A 17,938-nucleotide genomic window follows, 5' to 3' on the forward strand; every position below is an offset into this window, starting at 1 on the left:
TTTTGGAAATTGTAAGTGTAGAATTAATGGATTTTTGAGAACCAAATGCTGGAAATTTTTTCTAGACCAAAATTATGATGTTTGAAGTGCAGTAAGCAACAAGTGATTTAATTTAAAAAAGAGAAACATAAAATACCAGTGTTGGTGGAAGCTGAATGAACATAAAGAGAGACGATGCTTTAAGCTTCTCCACAATCAATGTTTTGAAAGGTGAAGATGCAAGGTAGGTTGTTTAACCCTGAGGAGAGGCATAATCCCTAAGGCGTTGAGGCCCCGGTCTTAAATTTTCACAAAGTTTTCAAAATATCCTCTTTCCACCACCCTCGAAAACATAATGGCCGACAATTTGTCTAAAAATTTTCAGTCAAATTTTCCACAAATCATTTAAAATTTATTGAAATATTGAGTCAAAATTTCAACAACAAAATTTTCTTAAGAGTTAAATTAGTGATTCAAAAAACAAATTGAAATTTGTGTCTTAACAAATCTGTATCTTTCTTTTTCTTTCGAAAAAAAAATATATATTATTATCAGAGGGATTGAATGAAATATTTCTAACTTCCTAAATTTTATGTAAAGTTGAACTTAGATGTTAGCTACGAAATTTGCTTCAGCTTTTTATCTCTCAATAAGTTGTATTTGCCTAAGAACTAATATCTAACTGATTAATGAATTTTACTTATATTAGTTAAGTATTTTTATATAGTTATTCTATTATGGTTACTGCACATTATACACCACATAAACCAGTCATTCATGTATTTTATTTACAATAGTCTAAATCCTGAACGGTTATGCCAACTAAGAGTTCATAAAGATTCATGAAAAATTCCATATATCCATCATTTTTAAGTCGACTTCAAAATCAAAACTGCCGAAGCAATTCATGTTGAAATTCTAAACCCTTGAAAGTATAGTCGAGATCAAAATTTAAAACTTTGGTTGAGGTGTAAGCCTTTTGGGAATTTTATTTTTTAGATGAAAATACATAAACAAAATGATATATTTTTAAAAAAAATTGAGAAAATTACAATAAATTTTGAAAAAACAAATATATTTTGTAAACTACTTGTGGGCCGTTCTAATACCAAATTGAATTCATTGATAAATCATGCCAACAGAGAGTTATAACATTACAAATTTCAAATTATTTCCATGATCTAAGATGCAACTCTCAATTATTTTTGGGGGCTTGAGGTTCAAGAGTTTAGAGACCAACTTATATTAGGGCATTCCTTTCATATAAACATATGGAAATTTTCTAGCCTAATATAACTTAAGATTTACACATCCAAAATGCATAAGCCTCAACCAAAAGCCACAAAAGCCTCTCTTTAATTAATGTGTTTGCCCTTTCAAAATTTTTTACTATGCCTCGAGCCATTTCGGGCATGCCTTGTCTCAAGCTGAGCCTTGATTGAGCCTTTCAAAGCATAGTGCACAATATTAGCATTGCGATTGAATGATTCTCAATCACTGAACCCATTAGGTTACCAAATGGACTTTTATGACACGTTTAAGGGGTAAAAGTGAATGCCATGACCAGCAAAGTTGGCCTTCATGGTCTTTGTAAGGTCGTTCTTGAATATAAAAAATTCACCTGAAAGATATCAACCTCATCATGGAATGCTGATTTGGTCAAAGAGGGTCCAAGCAATATTGAAACATGAAAACATAATGTGAAACCGCCCAAGTTGAAGATTTGCAGACAGATGGTTTACCTTTTACCAGGGATGACTACTCAAGGAAACTGAAGAATTTATCAGATGAATAAGATTATGTGTAGTGAACAAAAAAAAAATTGGGTCAAAAGCAGAAAATTGCCTCGAGATGGCAAAGAAAATAATATCAACATTGCACAGTCAACAATCTTTGAGAGCAAACATTGGCAGAAATGAAGCAGAAAAAAGGGTCCAAATCTCTAATAGTTAATGGGACTATTACAAAATCAAGTTAGAATTCCCGAATAAAATACTGACACATTTGATGCCAGATCATGTAACCAAGGTGTTGAGACTGCTTGACTGCGTTCCATGCAAATATAATGCAAGTGCAACAACTATAAATATGACGAGAACAAAGAAGACAGTGTCAGCACAATAGGGCTGGATAAGTTCATGCTGCTGAGTGTCGAATAGACTGTGTCGGCATCACAGAAGAGGGATATTTATTAAATGCTTCCAAATAAAAGTATGAACTTGCATTCCTCTGATAATGAAGAGCCTCAGGAAATAATGAAAAGACCCTCAGAGTTTAAGCTCTTACAAAATTACTTCAATGGTTGTCAACTTTCAAGCACATTGATAACTCCAGAGGAAAGTTTTTCCCACCTATTCAAGTCCATTCCTGTGTTTGCAGAAATTACTAATAAAATAATTGAAAATCTAGCGTGTTTCTCTGAAAATTCCTATGCTCTGGGAGAATGATTTGAGTTCTGAAATACATGCCAGTATCAATCTAAAATTAACTTAAAGATACAAAGCTTTAACAAAAGCTTTTTGCATTTGCTAGCACCCTGATAGCTTTGCCCAGTGGCTTATAAACTAGAATAAGCAGAACAAATATGAAAAATAGGTGGATAATAAGACTATTAACAAACAACAAGAAAGCCGCGCTAGTTGGAGTCAGCTACATGAACCCTCATCCACTAGTAAACTGGTTATTTAGGCAGTTCAATTAAATTTTAGAGCACACTTATAATAATAATAAAACAAAAGTAGTTCCCTAACTTTTTTTTTTTTTTTTGTACAAGTTTTAAAACCCAACTGAATCAAACAAATACTTGAAAGTACAAAGACTAGCAAAAGAAAACTCCACACAGTTTCAATTAATAACTAAGGCAGTGACTTCATCAGCAGTTATCATCAGACGCTGTTCCCAACATGCATCTGAGAAAAAAATTGCTTGCTCTACGAGCAATCAGAGTGTTTCATAAACCATATCACTGTTTCATGTTCATCATTTGCAAAGTTCACAGCAAGGAAGAGAAGTAGGAAGATAGAGAGGGAAAGTGGAAAGAAAGTGCATTCACTGTAGGGAAGCAACAATCACCATTTTATTGCTGATTGCAATAGTTTAGAAATATGAGGTAAAATCATCTAGAAAATGAGAATTTATGTCCTTTTAATTTTCTTCCCAAGAAAATTCCATCATGACATAGTTCCCCATTAGATCACCAGCCAATCATAGATGAAAAGTTTCCAACACCAAAGGACTAATGAAAAATTCAACAAACAGAAGCTAACCGTCAATGTAAATGTAAAATCTTGTGCACAAGGAGAATCTGTGGAGGGCATAACATACAGTCATATCTTTGCACTTAAAGAGACAGTTTCCATGGCTTCAACCTCCAACCTTCAGGTTTGGATGTACATCCTTACCATTGGGCCAAGGTTTGCCCGCAACAAAGAGAAGCACCAACCAAATTTCGGATCTTATTATGGTTTCATAAATGCATAGAAAATACTATTTTGCTTTCATAGAATGCATGGTTTTATGGGGAAAATACATTGAAATCGGCATTATCTACACCAGCAGTTCAGAATTCATCCTAATCAGACAAGATCAAATTTTATGAAGTTACTTCTTTAAATAGATTTTTTAGTGTTAGTTGGGTAACCCACCCTACTCCATGCATAAAGCAATGGTGTGGGCTCAATAGAATCTAAAGACTAAAAATAACCATCCCTCCAAAAAAATGACAATCCTCCAACATAAGTAACAAAGAAAAAAGCTCCCCCGCCTCCCTATAATTTAGAGTTCTGCAAAATTGAAAATCCCTGGAAGAGAAATCATCGTTAGGAGTCAAAAAAGAAGAAATTTCATCATTATTCCCCATGTCAAACAATAAAGACAGGGAAAAGATATGGACAAAGGAGTATTACCTCCTAGATATCTTCCCAAAAACGAATTTGAGAACTGTCATTTAAAACAAAATTAGTGCTAGGAATGAAGAGGGGTAAATCTGGGAAATACGCCTCCATGGACTTTAAGAAGAACATCTAATTCCCAAATTAGCATCACACCCGTCCGTTAAAAAAATCTAAAATTTTAATATAATTTGGCTTATTATTCATGGATTGATACATGGTTTTAAATTGCGGTAGTGGCATACTGTAATGGCAATAGATGTGACAAAAAAATGAGTGGCGGATGTTACATTTTGAGAAGCTGGTGCAGTGGCGGCTGTGAATTGTTCACAACCTTGTCTATATTGCTAATTATTATTATTATTATTATATATTAAAGAAATTTTATTAAGTGAACAAAGTATACACAAGGAGGATAAGAAAATCCTCCTAAACAAAGTAGGGGAACAAAAAGAACATATCTTCTAGATAACAAAAAGAAAAGAATAAACCAAATACAAACAAGAAAAAACAAAATAGAGCTGAGGAGACTACCAATCTCACAGCATATCAGAAAAATCCATGCTGCCAAAGCTATTGTACGAAAAGATCTATAGTGAAGCAAAAAAAGACATTGCGGTCTCGGAACAAATCTATGTACAAAACCTGACTCTGAAAAATAAGAGCATTTCTCTCCTTTCAAAGCACCCATGAGCCACAAGATTGCAAAATCTGCACCCAACCAAAGTTTCCTTGCATCCTTACACTTCCCAAATCCTCTAAAAGCATTCAACAGAAGATCCTCCAAAAAAATAGGGCATGCCCAACACTCTCCGAGCAGATCAAAAAGTTTGTTCTGTAAAGATCAATGGAACAATGAAGACATGAGCTTGTGGCTCTCCACTCACACAACGCATCACACACGGACCCCATGAGACAAGCCTTATAAGGCTTGCTAATCTATAACAAATTTTTTATGTCACCGTTAACCCTGTTAAGAATGATCATCCACACCGAAGCAATAACCTCTGAAGAAGCCTTACGAGATTTGCAAATTTGAAGAGCTTCTTAATAAATCTTTCTATGTATTTTGGGTCATTCAGTTGAACTTATTAAATTTTTATTGGCTTCAAATTGCTATTGAAAAAAAAAATCATTTTTCATTAATTTATGATTGTGAAGATAAACAGATCATAAATTACTCATATATGGTATAAATAAAATGAAACAAAATAGATTAGGCTTGTAATATGTTAAAATCCCAAGTATCATTGTAAATAATAAACAAATTAGGAAAGTGGGTAAATGTGAGGGATTTGATATTATTCGGTAAGGGGATTGTTTCCTTGTTTAGAATAGGTGATTGTATTATATTAGATTGGGATGTACATATGAAAAAATTAATTCAATGTAATTCAAGGCTTCCGCTTACATGATATCAGAGTTAGGGTTTCTTAACCTTAGCTAACAATGGCCAGCAGCACCAGCAAAGGGGCAACCTCATCTGGAAAATCCGACAGGGATTCCGAGGTTACGTCCGCTAGGGGTTTGAATGGGCTAGGCAATACAACCTTTCCACTCTTAGTGGAGAAATCGAATGGGAAAAACTTTCGAGAATGGGCTCAATCCATAAAGTTGGTAATTAAAGGAAAAGGGAAACTAGGTTACCTTACTAGAGAAAGGAGGAAACCCAACCCTACTGATGTTGTCGCCTTGCAAACATGGAGATCCGAAAACTCCATGGTCACGACTTGGCTCGTTAACTCGACGAAGCCAACGATTGGTAAAATATACTTGTTCTTACCTTGGGCGAAGGATGTCTGGGATGCCATTCGCAAAACCTACTCCGATGTTGAGAGCTATTCACAAATCTTTGACGTCAAATCTCGGTTGTGGCATATGAGGCAAGGTGATAGGGAAGTCATGGAGTGTTTCATGGAGATGACCCATCTTTGGCAGGAGCTCGATCTGAGCATTGACAAGGAGTGGGAGTGCTTCGGCGACAGCACACGATATTGAAGGAGGCTCGAAAACGAAAGGGTCTTCGAGTTTCTTGCCAGCCTCAACCGAGATCTGGACGACGTGAGGGGACGCATCCTTCGCCGGCGACCTCTTCCTTCAACTCGAGAGGTCTTCGCAGAAGTTAGAAGGGAGGAGAGTAGGAGGCGTGTGATGCTGAGGCACCAAGGTGACCAGGTTGGGCTGGACCTATCCGTATCCGCCCCAAATTCATATGGGAACACTAAAGAACCTGATGTCTCGGCCCTTGTATCAAAAGGCCTAGGGGATCCAGTCAACGACCACAAAAAAGTAAATTATGGTGTGAACATTGCCGCAAAACAGGTCATTCAAAAGGTACCTGCTGGGAGATTTATGGAAAACCGGCAGATTGGAAGCCTAGACAATACCAGAAAAATCATGGGTACCAGGCGAGCACTGACGGGTCAACTAAAAAATTACAAGGAGAAAAAACCAATAATACCTCCCCAAGTAGTGCATTCAGTCTTGAGCAGTTAGATCAGCTATATAAAATGATTTCGTCAATTAAAACATTGGGTCAGTCTTCCTCTGGTTCCTTGGCTCGCCGAGGTAATTATTTGTCAGCCTTAAATACTACATCTTATTACAAATCTCCATGGATAATTGACTCAGGTGCATCTAATCATATGACTGGTTCTTATCAATTGTTTCATCCTACTCACCATATGTTGGGAATTTGAGAGTAAAAATTGCAGATGGCTCCCTCTCACCAGTTGCCGGTGAAGGAAGTATTCGCATATCTGACTCTGTAACTTTAAAATTTGTCCTACATGTTCCCAAGTTATCTTGCAACCTGTTATCCATCAGCCAGTTAACAAAAGACTCATATTGTTCTGCTAAATTTGTTTCATCTCATTATGTTTTTCAGGGCCTGTCATCGGGGAAAACGATTGGCACTGCTAAGGCATATGAGCGACTCTACAACTTTGAGGAGGCAAGCTTGAGTGAACTATGTAATACTGCAATTTGTGATTCTGCATCTCTTTCTAAAGATTGTGAACTTTTGTTATGGCATTCAAGGATGGGTTATCCCAATTTCCAATATTTAAAACATTTGTTTCCTTCTATTTGTTCAAATAAAATGTCTTTTGAGTTTCAATGTGAAGTGTGTGAGCTTGCAAAACACTGCCGTACTTCTTTCCCATCATCCATATACAAACCATCTCGCCCATTTACTATGATTCACAGTGATTTGTGGGTCCCTCACATTCCCTCAATCGCACCAATACAAAATGGTTCGTTACTTTTATTGATGACCATACTCGTCTTTGTTGGGTTTACTTGCTGAAAGACAAAACTAAAGTCCGCTCCATTTTCATTAGTTTTCATTCCATGATTCATACACAGTTCCAGACTCATATTCAAATTTTACATACTGATAATGGTACGGAATATTTTAATGCTATTCTATGAACTTTTCTTCAAGAAAATGGGATTGTTCATCAGAGTTCTTGTGTGGATACCCCTCAACAAAATGGGGTTGCTGAAAGAAAAAATGGACATATACTTGAAGTAGCCCGGGCATTAATGTTCACTACCAACATGAAAAACTATTTATTGGGAGATGTCATCTTAACAACTACACATCTCATTAATCAAATGCTGAGTTGAGTACTTTCCTTTGCCACCCCTCTTCAGAAATTTCAGGAACACTTTCCTACCTCTCGACTCCCCTCCAATCTCCCACTAAAAATCTTTGGTTATACTGCTTTTGTTCATGTTCATGCACACCACCGGGATAAATTGGATTCCCGTGCCATTAAATGTGTCTTCCTTGGTTATTCCCCTACCCAAAAAGGCTAAAAATGCTATGATCCAGTCTCAAAAAGGTTGTTTGTTAGTCTTGATGTTACTTTCTTTGATACCACTCCTTATTTCCCAAAGCCCTCTCTTCGGGGGGAGAAATGGAGTGAAGATTGGTTCTTTGACTTCTTTACTACTGAATCCACGTCATCTGAACCCGTACCACCTATTGAGCCTCTCATTGCTTCATTCCCTGATCCATCTATCGAGCCTTCCATTGCATCAATTCCTGGCCTGTCAAACACAACAGAACACTTAACCTCAGGGGGAGATACAGGAAAGCAAAACAACGCAGACATACTTGTTTACTCAAGAAAGCCGAACACAAAGAACAGGGAGAATCTTATACTTGAGGCACCAAGAGCATTGGAACCGATGATGGCTCCAAATAACCATGAGTCCACGCCCAATCCTGATATGGTAATTAAGCTTTCTTCTAATATTCCTGTACCTGATGATATCAATTTACCTATTGCAATCAAAAAACAAACCAAGTCATGTATTCAATAACCCTGGTCTTAATACATGTCTTATAAAAGCTTGTATACAGGATATCGTGTTTTTGTCTCTAACTTTGACAGGATGAAAATTCCAAAGAACATTTAGGAAGCTCTAGAAATACCAAAATGGAGAGAGGCAGTCATGGAGGAAATGCGGGCCCTAAAAAAAAATGGAACTTGGGAGTTGATAAATTTGTTGAGAGGGAAGAAGCCAGTGGATTGTAAATGGGTCTTCACAGTGAAATATAAATCTAATGGGACAGTTGAAAGATATAAAGCCAGATTTGTTGCAAAGGGATTTACACAGACTTACGACATTGACTATACGGAGACATTTGCACCAATGGAAAACTTAAATCCAGTTCGGGTCCTCTTGTCCTTGACAGCCAACTTAGATTGGTCACTACAACAACTTGATATTAAGAATGCATTTTTAAATGGCGAGTTAGAAGAAGAAGTATACATGACTATACCACCAGGATTCAGTGGGAAAGGTGAAGAAAACAGAGTGTGTAAACTCATTAAGTCCTTGTATAGACTCAAACAATCTCCCAGAGCATGGTTTGACAGATTTGCAAAAGTAATAAAGAATCAAGGTTATCGACAAGGGCAATCAGATCACACCCTATTCTTCCAACAATATGAAAGAGGTAAGAGAACAATTCTAATAGTATATGTTGATGATATAATCCTTACTGGTGATGATACAGTAGAGATGGAGAGATTGAAGAAAGTTCTGGCTGCTGAATTTGAAATTAAAGATTTGGGACAAATGCGGTATTTTTTGGGCATGGAAGTTGCGAGAACGAGAAAGGGAATTAGTGTTTTTCAGTGAAAATATGTTACTGATCTCCTAATTGAAACTGGCATGCTTGGATGCAAACCCAGCGAAACCCTGATTAAAGCAGTAAAGAGGGTTGAAGACTGTGGAATACCAGTTGAAAAGGAAAGGTATCAGAGATTGGCTGGCAAGCTAACCTACCTACCACATACTAGACCAGATATTACATTTGCAGTCAATGTAGTAAGCCGACACATGCATTCACCAAAAGAAGCCCACTTAGATGTCGTGTACAAGATCCTTCGATATCTCAAGGGATCCCAGAGAAGAGGACTCTTTTTCAAGAAATGTGAAAGTAAGGAAGTAGAGATCTTTACAGATGCAGATTGGGCAGGATCAGTGGAAGGTAGAAGGCCCACCACAAGTTATTGCACATTCATCTGGGAAAATCTAGTACCTTGGAGAAGCAAAAAATAGAATGTAGTGGCTCGTAGTAGTGCTGAAGCTGAATTCAAGGTAGATGCTCAAGGGATATATAAAGTACTATGGTTACGGAAACTCTTGGAAGAATTACAAGTCCCGGTGAAATTTCCTATCAAGCTCTATTGTGACAATAAGGCAGCTATCAGCATCTCTCTCAATCCAGTTCAACATGATAGGAATAAGCATGTGTAAGTAGACAGACACTTTATCAAAGAGAAAATTGAAGAAAGAATTATTTGTATGACTTATGTATCTACCAAGGAACAAACTGCAGATGTCTTCACTAAAGGGTTGGGACGACAGAACTTTGATGATCTCATTAGCAAGTTGGAGATGATTAATATTTATGATCCAACTTGAGGGGGAGTGTTAAAATCCCAAGTATCATTGTAAATAATAAACAAATTAGTAAAGTGGGTAAATGTGGGGGATTTGATATTATTCGGTAAGGGGATTGTTTCCTTATTTAGAATAGGTGATTGTATTATATAAGATTGGGATGTACATATGAAAAAATTAATTTAATGTAATTCAAGGCTTCTACTTACATAGTATGATATACATTTTAATCTATTAAGCACACAAAACACACAACAAATTAAACAAATTAAATTATTTTTTTAATAAAGCCTTAAAGATGAAATAAAATTTGGGCCAACAAGTTATCTTATAGAACCAATGCCATAAAATTGCAAATTAAACATATCATTGAAAATAAATTATTAACTTGAAAAAGATAAAAATAGTAGTATTATAAAAATGAAAAAATATATATTTAACAAAAAAAAAAATTTGTTAATATTAGGTTGTTAATTAATGCATCTCTTATGAATATTACATATAATAGCAAAAACGTATTGCTGTCATCCGCATCAGAGTTGGGATTGATTTACAAAAGGAAAAAATGAAGAAAAAAAATGAGAAGAAAAAGTAAAAATAAAAATAGACTAACAATTTTATGTTGTACCAAATTTGAAATAAAAATAGACTAACAATTTTATGTTGTACCAAATTTGTAGCAGCCACAGTGGTTCAGTAAAAGCCTATAGCAGCCATTGTGTGGCTGAAACAGCCCATAGCTGCCACTACGGGTGTGATTTTTATGTCGACTGCTATACCGTTGTGTAACAGTATAGAGACTCCACAAAACTGTTACTTATGGCCGTTACATAACTGTTGCAGCTGTGAGTTGAAACCATGCCTCGATGAATAATTTTGGTCAGTGTCAAAAAGTAATTTGGTTTTCTTTACATATCACAAAACCCAATGCTTCACTAACAGAATCCTTAATCTGATATTCTTAATATATGCCCTTGCCTGAAAGAAATTTACATTAACAAATTACCATATTCAAAACCGAAAATTTGTTTTATCAGCAGAAAGTCCATTAAGAAATGACATTTGATCTTCTTAATATTAACCGAAGAACATGAGCATTAACTACTAACCATATTTAAAACAGAAACATTTATGAGTGAAGAAAATTCACTCATCAAGAGTAAATTATGCTGAAACGACGTTTAATTTCCAATATACTAGCCATTGGTAAATTGGATTAGATAAATCTTGGTACATAACACAGCAACAAGAAAAAAAAAAGATTAAAAAAATAAAGATACACAAGTAACAAAAAAAGCTCGATAGATACGGACGAAAAATACAATCTGTTTATTTCACACGAACACACTTCTGATTCCACACTTGACTTTGCTTACTCATCACCCATGGCTAACTCCAATGCATAATCATCCCTTTCCTGCAGCATTTAGCGAATTCTAGAATTATGAAAACCATAATGAAAAATAAAACAGCAACTGTAGGCATTAACTCCTCTTGCTTCTTATTTTAGCTTTTCTTCACCTAAATGATTAAAAAATGCATGTTTAAGAAATTTCAGGATTTCAGAACTTACAACAGGTCCCCGGGCAAAAAATCTTCCAAATTGAAGCCAATATACCTGTAAATGTCAAGGTTTTGATGTCAATGCAACCCAAACAAACAAGAAGTAAAATAAAATAAAATAATTAAAATGCCATGAATTGCAATGCATATAGATGCCATTTGCAAAGTAATTAAAGCCCTCCACAATAGTTCAGAAAAATTTGTCAGGATGCTATATAATTAAGATTTAATATGATACCTATAAATACCTAAAAATTTTCCACTTAGTTATAGGAATCTGAGGGAACACTTCCATCCTGAAAAACTCAAATCACGACAAAGTCCCACTCACGTGTTAAAACTGTGTTCCCTTCATTATAAACCTCTAATAAATACTTTTGATATATAATTTTACAATTTCTTACACATACTTGTGTAAAAATTCCTGGTTGAGTTTTCAATGTGGAGCTTGGAATAAGACTATTTGAGAGATTTAGAGAGTGTGTGTATGTGTACAAGGGTTGTCTTAACTCCCACCCAAATATTTATATTGTTAATGGGACAAGTAAAATTATGCCCTTATTCCAAAATATTCCTGTAATCCAACAATCCCACTCAAGTTGGTGTTTCTCATGCCCAACATGTTACAACAAGATGAAAACTTTGTTATTGAGATCCTTAGTATACATATTGGCAAAATGCTATCCAAACTTATGCAATCAAGCCTTTGTCAAGTTTTTCGTTGAACAGATGTACAAATCAATCTCAGTATGCTCTGTCTTGTCATGTTGAACTAGATTATGCACAACATTGATAGCAGTTTTATTGTCACAATATAATCACATAGGTTGACAGTGCACTATTCTGAGATCCCTCAACAATTTCTGAAACCACACAAGTTAACAAACTCCACATGCCAAGCTCTGTCTAAGCTTCTACATTCGATCTAGCTGCTATGTCCTACCTCTTGCTTCATCAAGTCACCAAATTTCCTCCTACACCCCTACATATGGACTAACCAAATGTGGAACACCAACCATCCACTGAGCCTGTCAATCTGCATCAGCGAAGACCTCTAAGTTTTAAGTGTCCATGTTTTAAGATTCTTTTTCCCCGAAGCTCCATAAATACTGAAATACCTCAAGATCCAGTAGACAGCTTCTAAATAAGGCTTATGACTGTCATGCATACACTAACTAGTTACTCCATCTACGCAGCTATCTGACCGATCTAGTGATTCCAAACAGGTTATTGATTTCTCTCCATATCCATAGAAGTACCAACACCATTACTTGGTCCATGTTTAGCCTCAATAAGACAATCTGTAAGTTTACAACCAGCAACTTCCTCTGGGAGATAAAAATGCTCTTTAGTCAAGCAAATTCTATTCCCAGAAAGTAACATAGTGGACCCAAGTCCTTGTCTTCAAATTCCTTAGCCAGCTGAGCCTCAACCCCATACACTCAGAAAAATGAATTTACTTCCTATTCGGTTTAGATTCTTTAGAACATACTATGATCTGCATGAGTTTGTATAAATCCAAACTTCAACATGGTGTTCTGAAATCTGTCAAACAAGACCCTAGGGTACTGCTCCAAGCCATAAAGCAATCTTCTCAAACTACATACCCTCCTTTTAGTTGCTAAGGAGTAAGGATGAAAAACATAGAGGACTCTACATACACACTTTCTCCTCTAGAATTAGATCCACACAGAGAAGGGCATTCTCTACATCTAATTGTACACGAGAAGGGAGGAATATTCGGATTGAATTAATTTTTGAAATAGGTGCAAGGGTTCATTCATGATCTATGCCATAGGTTTAAGTAAAGCTCTTGGCAACAACACTTGCTTTATATCTTTCTATTGACCCGCCCACTTTGCTTTTTACTGTGAACACCCTTTACACGCTGTTGGTTTCTTTCCTCCAGAGATACTAACCCCGAGGTATCATTTTTATTTTGAGGCTTTCAATCTACCACACCTTCCTTCCATTCTAGATTTTCAATTGATTCTTTCTGACACTGAGAAATAGAAACAGAAGATAAAGACAAGATAAAGGTACCATATGGACTGGACTTACAAGAGACGAATTTAGAAACAGTGTTGTGTACAAGACAGAACACCTTTGGTTACTGCACTTGGAAGGCTGATATTATCAACAGCAGAGTCATCACAATTAAGAGACTCTCACCTGAAGAGAGATGATTGTCAGGGACAAAATCTGAAACTAGATTTGAGGATGAAGACTGACTTGGTGTGCATGGTCAATTGTCACGAGCCAAGCTTGCTCAGGGAATTATGCTCACTTGTGACCGCTTGTCTTGTGTGCATAGGACGAGTAACATTCATGTAATAGTACTATAGGTTTTTATTCATTGAGTGTGCAAATGCCTTTTGTGTAAAATGGGGTATGACCAGTTAGTTTTATGTTTCCCTAGTGGCAGAGTTAGAATTGCATAGAAAGTTCTTTGGGGAAGGACACTCATTCATCAATCATTATAAAATCACAACCTTTTGCAAACATGTTTAGCCTGTTGGCCTTGCTCACTAAATAGACATTGCCTACAAAGGTGTCAAGAATGAATTACCTTGCTTTACTATTTACCGTGTGACTTTTGTTTACAGCTTTCACTTACTTTGCATTTGATGGTTGTGAATGTGTCCTTGTGGTAAATTACGATATAACTTCGGCTAACTAGTTAAGCAAGGGTGCTTTAGCTAGTACTGCATGACCCTTCACGAGGTGTGAAATGTTCGGTCCATGATAGTTGGTATCAAAGCTTGGTTAATTGCTTCATGAATTTGGTTGCCTTCATATTGTGGGATTGAATTAGGCATCGGTAAGAGACCATGCCAACCAATACTGAGAGAATTGAGGCACTAAAGGTGTAGGCTATAACAGCCAACAATCTAGACATGAGAATGGCCAAACTTGCTGAACATGTTGAGGTATTGGAGGGATCACAAAAACATCAACAAGGTTCTGTCATTGAAATGTTAGAGGATTTCCATGCTACAATATAAGCTTTACAAATCCAAATGAGTGATATCAATGCTGAGATAAACCTGATAGTTCGTGCCATGGGAAATTCCAACTTTACATGGATAGAGTATTGAAGAACAAAGGCACTAGAACCTCGAGCATATAGGGGTGCCCATGATGCTAAGGACTTGGAGAACTTCTTATATAGCTATATAACATGGAACAATACTTTTGTGAGTGATGACCAACTTAGAGGAGGCGAAACTATACATGGCGACAATGTGCTTAAGCGGTGACGCTAAGCTGTGGTGGCATACCAAGTACGATGAGATACATAATGGGCAGTGTGTAATTGATAGTTGGGCAGACTTGAAGAGAAAGCTCAAGGCCCAATTCTTTCCTAAGAATGTTGAGTACAATGCTCGATGAAAACCGAGAGACCTCAAACACACTTTTACAGTTAGAGTATATGAAACAATTCTTTGTTTTGATGTTGGATATTTGAAACATGTCAAGGAAGGACAACCCATTATGTTTCCTAAAAGGGTTGAAATTGTGGGCAACGATATAACTTAATCGACAACAAGTTCAAGACTTGCCTACTGCAAAGGCTACAACAGAACACTTGACTGACCATGCTAAAGAGAGTTCCACAATGTCCAAAGAGAGTGGCATGTTGGCCGGAAATAGTGGAAAGTATTTTAAGAAGGGCAAACCCAAAAGTGGGGGAGCCAACATCAAGGCATCAACTTCAAAAGAAGTTTTGTCGTCTTGGGTCTTTCAACACAACAATGGTAAGAGTAAGCTGGCATCTTCTTATGTCAACGCCCTCACAAAGTTGTTGATTGCTGTCACAAATCATTGCTCAATGCCTTTCGAGCTTCCATTGTGGAGGGGGCACTAGGAGATGATGAGGATGGGTGAGGTTTACTCAATGCATTGGAGAGGCAAGCAAAGAACCAAAAGTTACCTAAGCGAAAGGTTACATGTTTGTGATTTTCGGATCAACAAAAAAGCATCTTTGCTATGGTGGATACCAAGGCTACCCATAAATTTGTCTCATAGGCAGAAACACAACGACTCAACTTGAACTTGGAGAAGGACTCAAAATGCATGAAGGCAATTAACTCCACAACTCAACAGAATTTGGGAGTAACTAAGCAAGTGACTATGATGCTTGGACAATGGGTGGGACAAGCAAATTCACAGTCGTGGCAATGAATGATTTCCGAGTGACAGTTGGAATGGAATTTTTGAGGAAGACTAAGGTGTACCAATGTTGTTTGCTAGTTCCCTTTGTTTTTAGGGGAGATCACCTTTGCATGGTGCAAGTCGTCATGAAGAAAAAAGAGGATGAGAAGTCCTCTCAATCATGCAACTCAAGAAGGTTTGAGAAGGGGTGATCAAACATATCTCACCGCATTGGTGGTGAACGAAGAGGTAGGCCAAGAGTGAGTGCCTGTTGCCATCCAAGTTGCGTTGGATGAATACAAAGTAGTGATGCCGGATAAGTTACAAAACAACTTGCTTCCACGATAGGGTGTGGAGCATTAGATCGAGTTGTTACTAAGGGTGAAGCCTTCTATTAAATGTCATACTAGATGGTTCCTTCAGAGTTAGCAGATTTGAGGAAGAAAATTGGCAAGTTATTGGAAGCAAACTATATACGTCCTTCCAAAGCATTGTTCATATCACTAACATTGTTTTAGAAGAAACATGATGGGAGAATCTAGATGTGTGTGGACTACATGCAATTAACAAAGTGACTATGTGCAGCAAGTATCCTATCACTGATTGCTTAATTGTTTGATCAACTAAGCCATGCCAAATACTTCACCAAACTTGACCTGTAATTAGATTACTATAGCAGATGGCGATGAGCTGAAGACTCCTCGTGTGATGCAATACAAGGTGTATGAATTCTTGGTGATGCCTTCTAGGTTGACAAATGCGCCAGTGGCATCTACAAATTGATGAACCAAGTGTATCATGAGTATCTCGACAAGTGTGTCGTGGTGTACTTGGATGACAATGTTGTTTATAATTCCACTCTAGAGGAACATAAAGAGCATCCGCAGAAGTTGTTTGACAACCTAAAGGAGAACAACCTTAATGTGATAAAAAAGAAATGCTCTTTCGCTAAGAGGAGCATCAAAATACTTGGTTATGCGATCAAACAAGGTCATATCCAAATGGATATGGAGAAGGTGATAGCTATTCAAGATTAGAAGATCCCAATGACAATGAAGGAGCTACATTCCTTTCTTGGACTTGCCAACTATTATTACAGGTTCCTAAAGGGGTACCTGAGGAGAACTGCCCCATCAAAAGAACTACTAAAGAAGGGTCATAGGTGGAACTAGACGAGGGATTGTCAGGAAGCCTTTGACGACTTGAAGGAAGCCATGATACGAGATATGATACTTTCTTTTTTGGACATCATGAATCCCTTTGAGGTACAAACAAATGCATCAAACTTTGCCCTTGGTGGAGTCTTATTACAAGATGGGCATGCTGTTGCGTACAAGAGTCGTAAGCTTAGTGAAGTAGATCAGAAGTACACCGGTCAAGGGAAGGAAATCTTAGCGGTGATACATTGTCTTTGCATGTGACAACATTACCCACTTGGGTCCAAGTTCTTGGTGAAAACAAATAACTAGGCTATTAGTCACTTCTTTACACAACCTATGTTATCACCCAAGCAAGCCCTTAGCAAGAATTCCTGGCAGAGTTTGATTTCTTATTTGAGCACAAGGAAGGGCAGATGAACCAAGTTGCACATGCACTGAGTAGGAACGCCGAATTTGCGACCTTATAAATGGTAAAACACTTGATAGTAAGTAAGGTTACCATGACAATGTAGAAGCGCGTTAAGGAGAGCCTTGTCAAAAATCCAATTGCCCAAAACTTCATGAGGTTGGTGGAAGAGGGCAGTGTTCACCAATTCTGTTTAGGAGATAGACTGTCGATGACACATGGTAACTGGCTCTTTGTGCCTCGAGTTGGAGATCTAAGGAAGACATCGTTGAGAGAGTGTCACGACACCATGTAGGTAGGCCACCGAAGATGGCATCGCACTTTGGCATTGTTAAAGCAAGGTATTACTAGCCACACATACGTGATAAGGTGGTCAAGTCTACCCAAACTTGTCTCATATACCAACAAGACAAGGTGGAGCAGAAGGCTATTGGAACCTCTCCAAGTACCAACAACAGCATGGAAGAATGTCTCACTTGACTTCTTCCCCATCCTGCTGAGAGTTAGAGAAGCTCAATCTATACTCGTGGCTATAGATAGGTTTTCAAAGTACGGTACTTCCATACTTGCACCAAATAATGTTCGATAAAGAGACAGCCCACCTATTTTTCAAACATGTGGTTAAGTATTGGGGTGTTCCCCAATACATTGTCAATGAACGAGACTCAAGATTCATAGGTAACTTCTAGACAAAACTTTTCAGAATCCTTGGTTCACAACTTGACATCTCTTCAAGCTACCACCTGCAAAGAGATGGACAGAGAAGAGATTCAATGGGTTACTAAACGAGTACTTGACCCATTTTCATCCCTGCCAACCAAAAGAATTGGTGCAACTACTCAACATGGCTCAATTTTGTT

At 37.2% G+C, this 17,938-nt stretch overlaps 1 protein-coding gene across 1 annotated transcript in view; it reads right to left on the reverse strand.

Annotated features, from left to right (window-relative positions):
• Positions 1 to 10,974: 10,974 nt before the first annotated feature.
• The window catches only part of LOC131164979 (ferredoxin C 2, chloroplastic), a 40,139-nt gene continuing 33,175 nt past the window's right edge, over positions 10,975 to 17,938 (reverse strand). Inside the window, exons 5-6 of the mRNA XM_058122556.1 lie at positions 11,368 to 11,412; positions 10,975 to 11,211 (exon numbers count right to left, since the gene is read on the reverse strand). Of these exons, the coding sequence (XP_057978539.1) occupies positions 11,167 to 11,211; positions 11,368 to 11,412 (90 nt within the window). The 3' untranslated portion in view covers positions 10,975 to 11,166. The remainder of the gene's footprint in view (positions 11,212 to 11,367; positions 11,413 to 17,938) is intronic.

The sequence above is a fragment of the Malania oleifera genome, chromosome 9, assembly GCF_029873635.1.
Source record: "Malania oleifera isolate guangnan ecotype guangnan chromosome 9, ASM2987363v1, whole genome shotgun sequence".
Classification (NCBI taxonomy): domain Eukaryota; kingdom Viridiplantae; phylum Streptophyta; class Magnoliopsida; order Santalales; family Ximeniaceae; genus Malania; species Malania oleifera.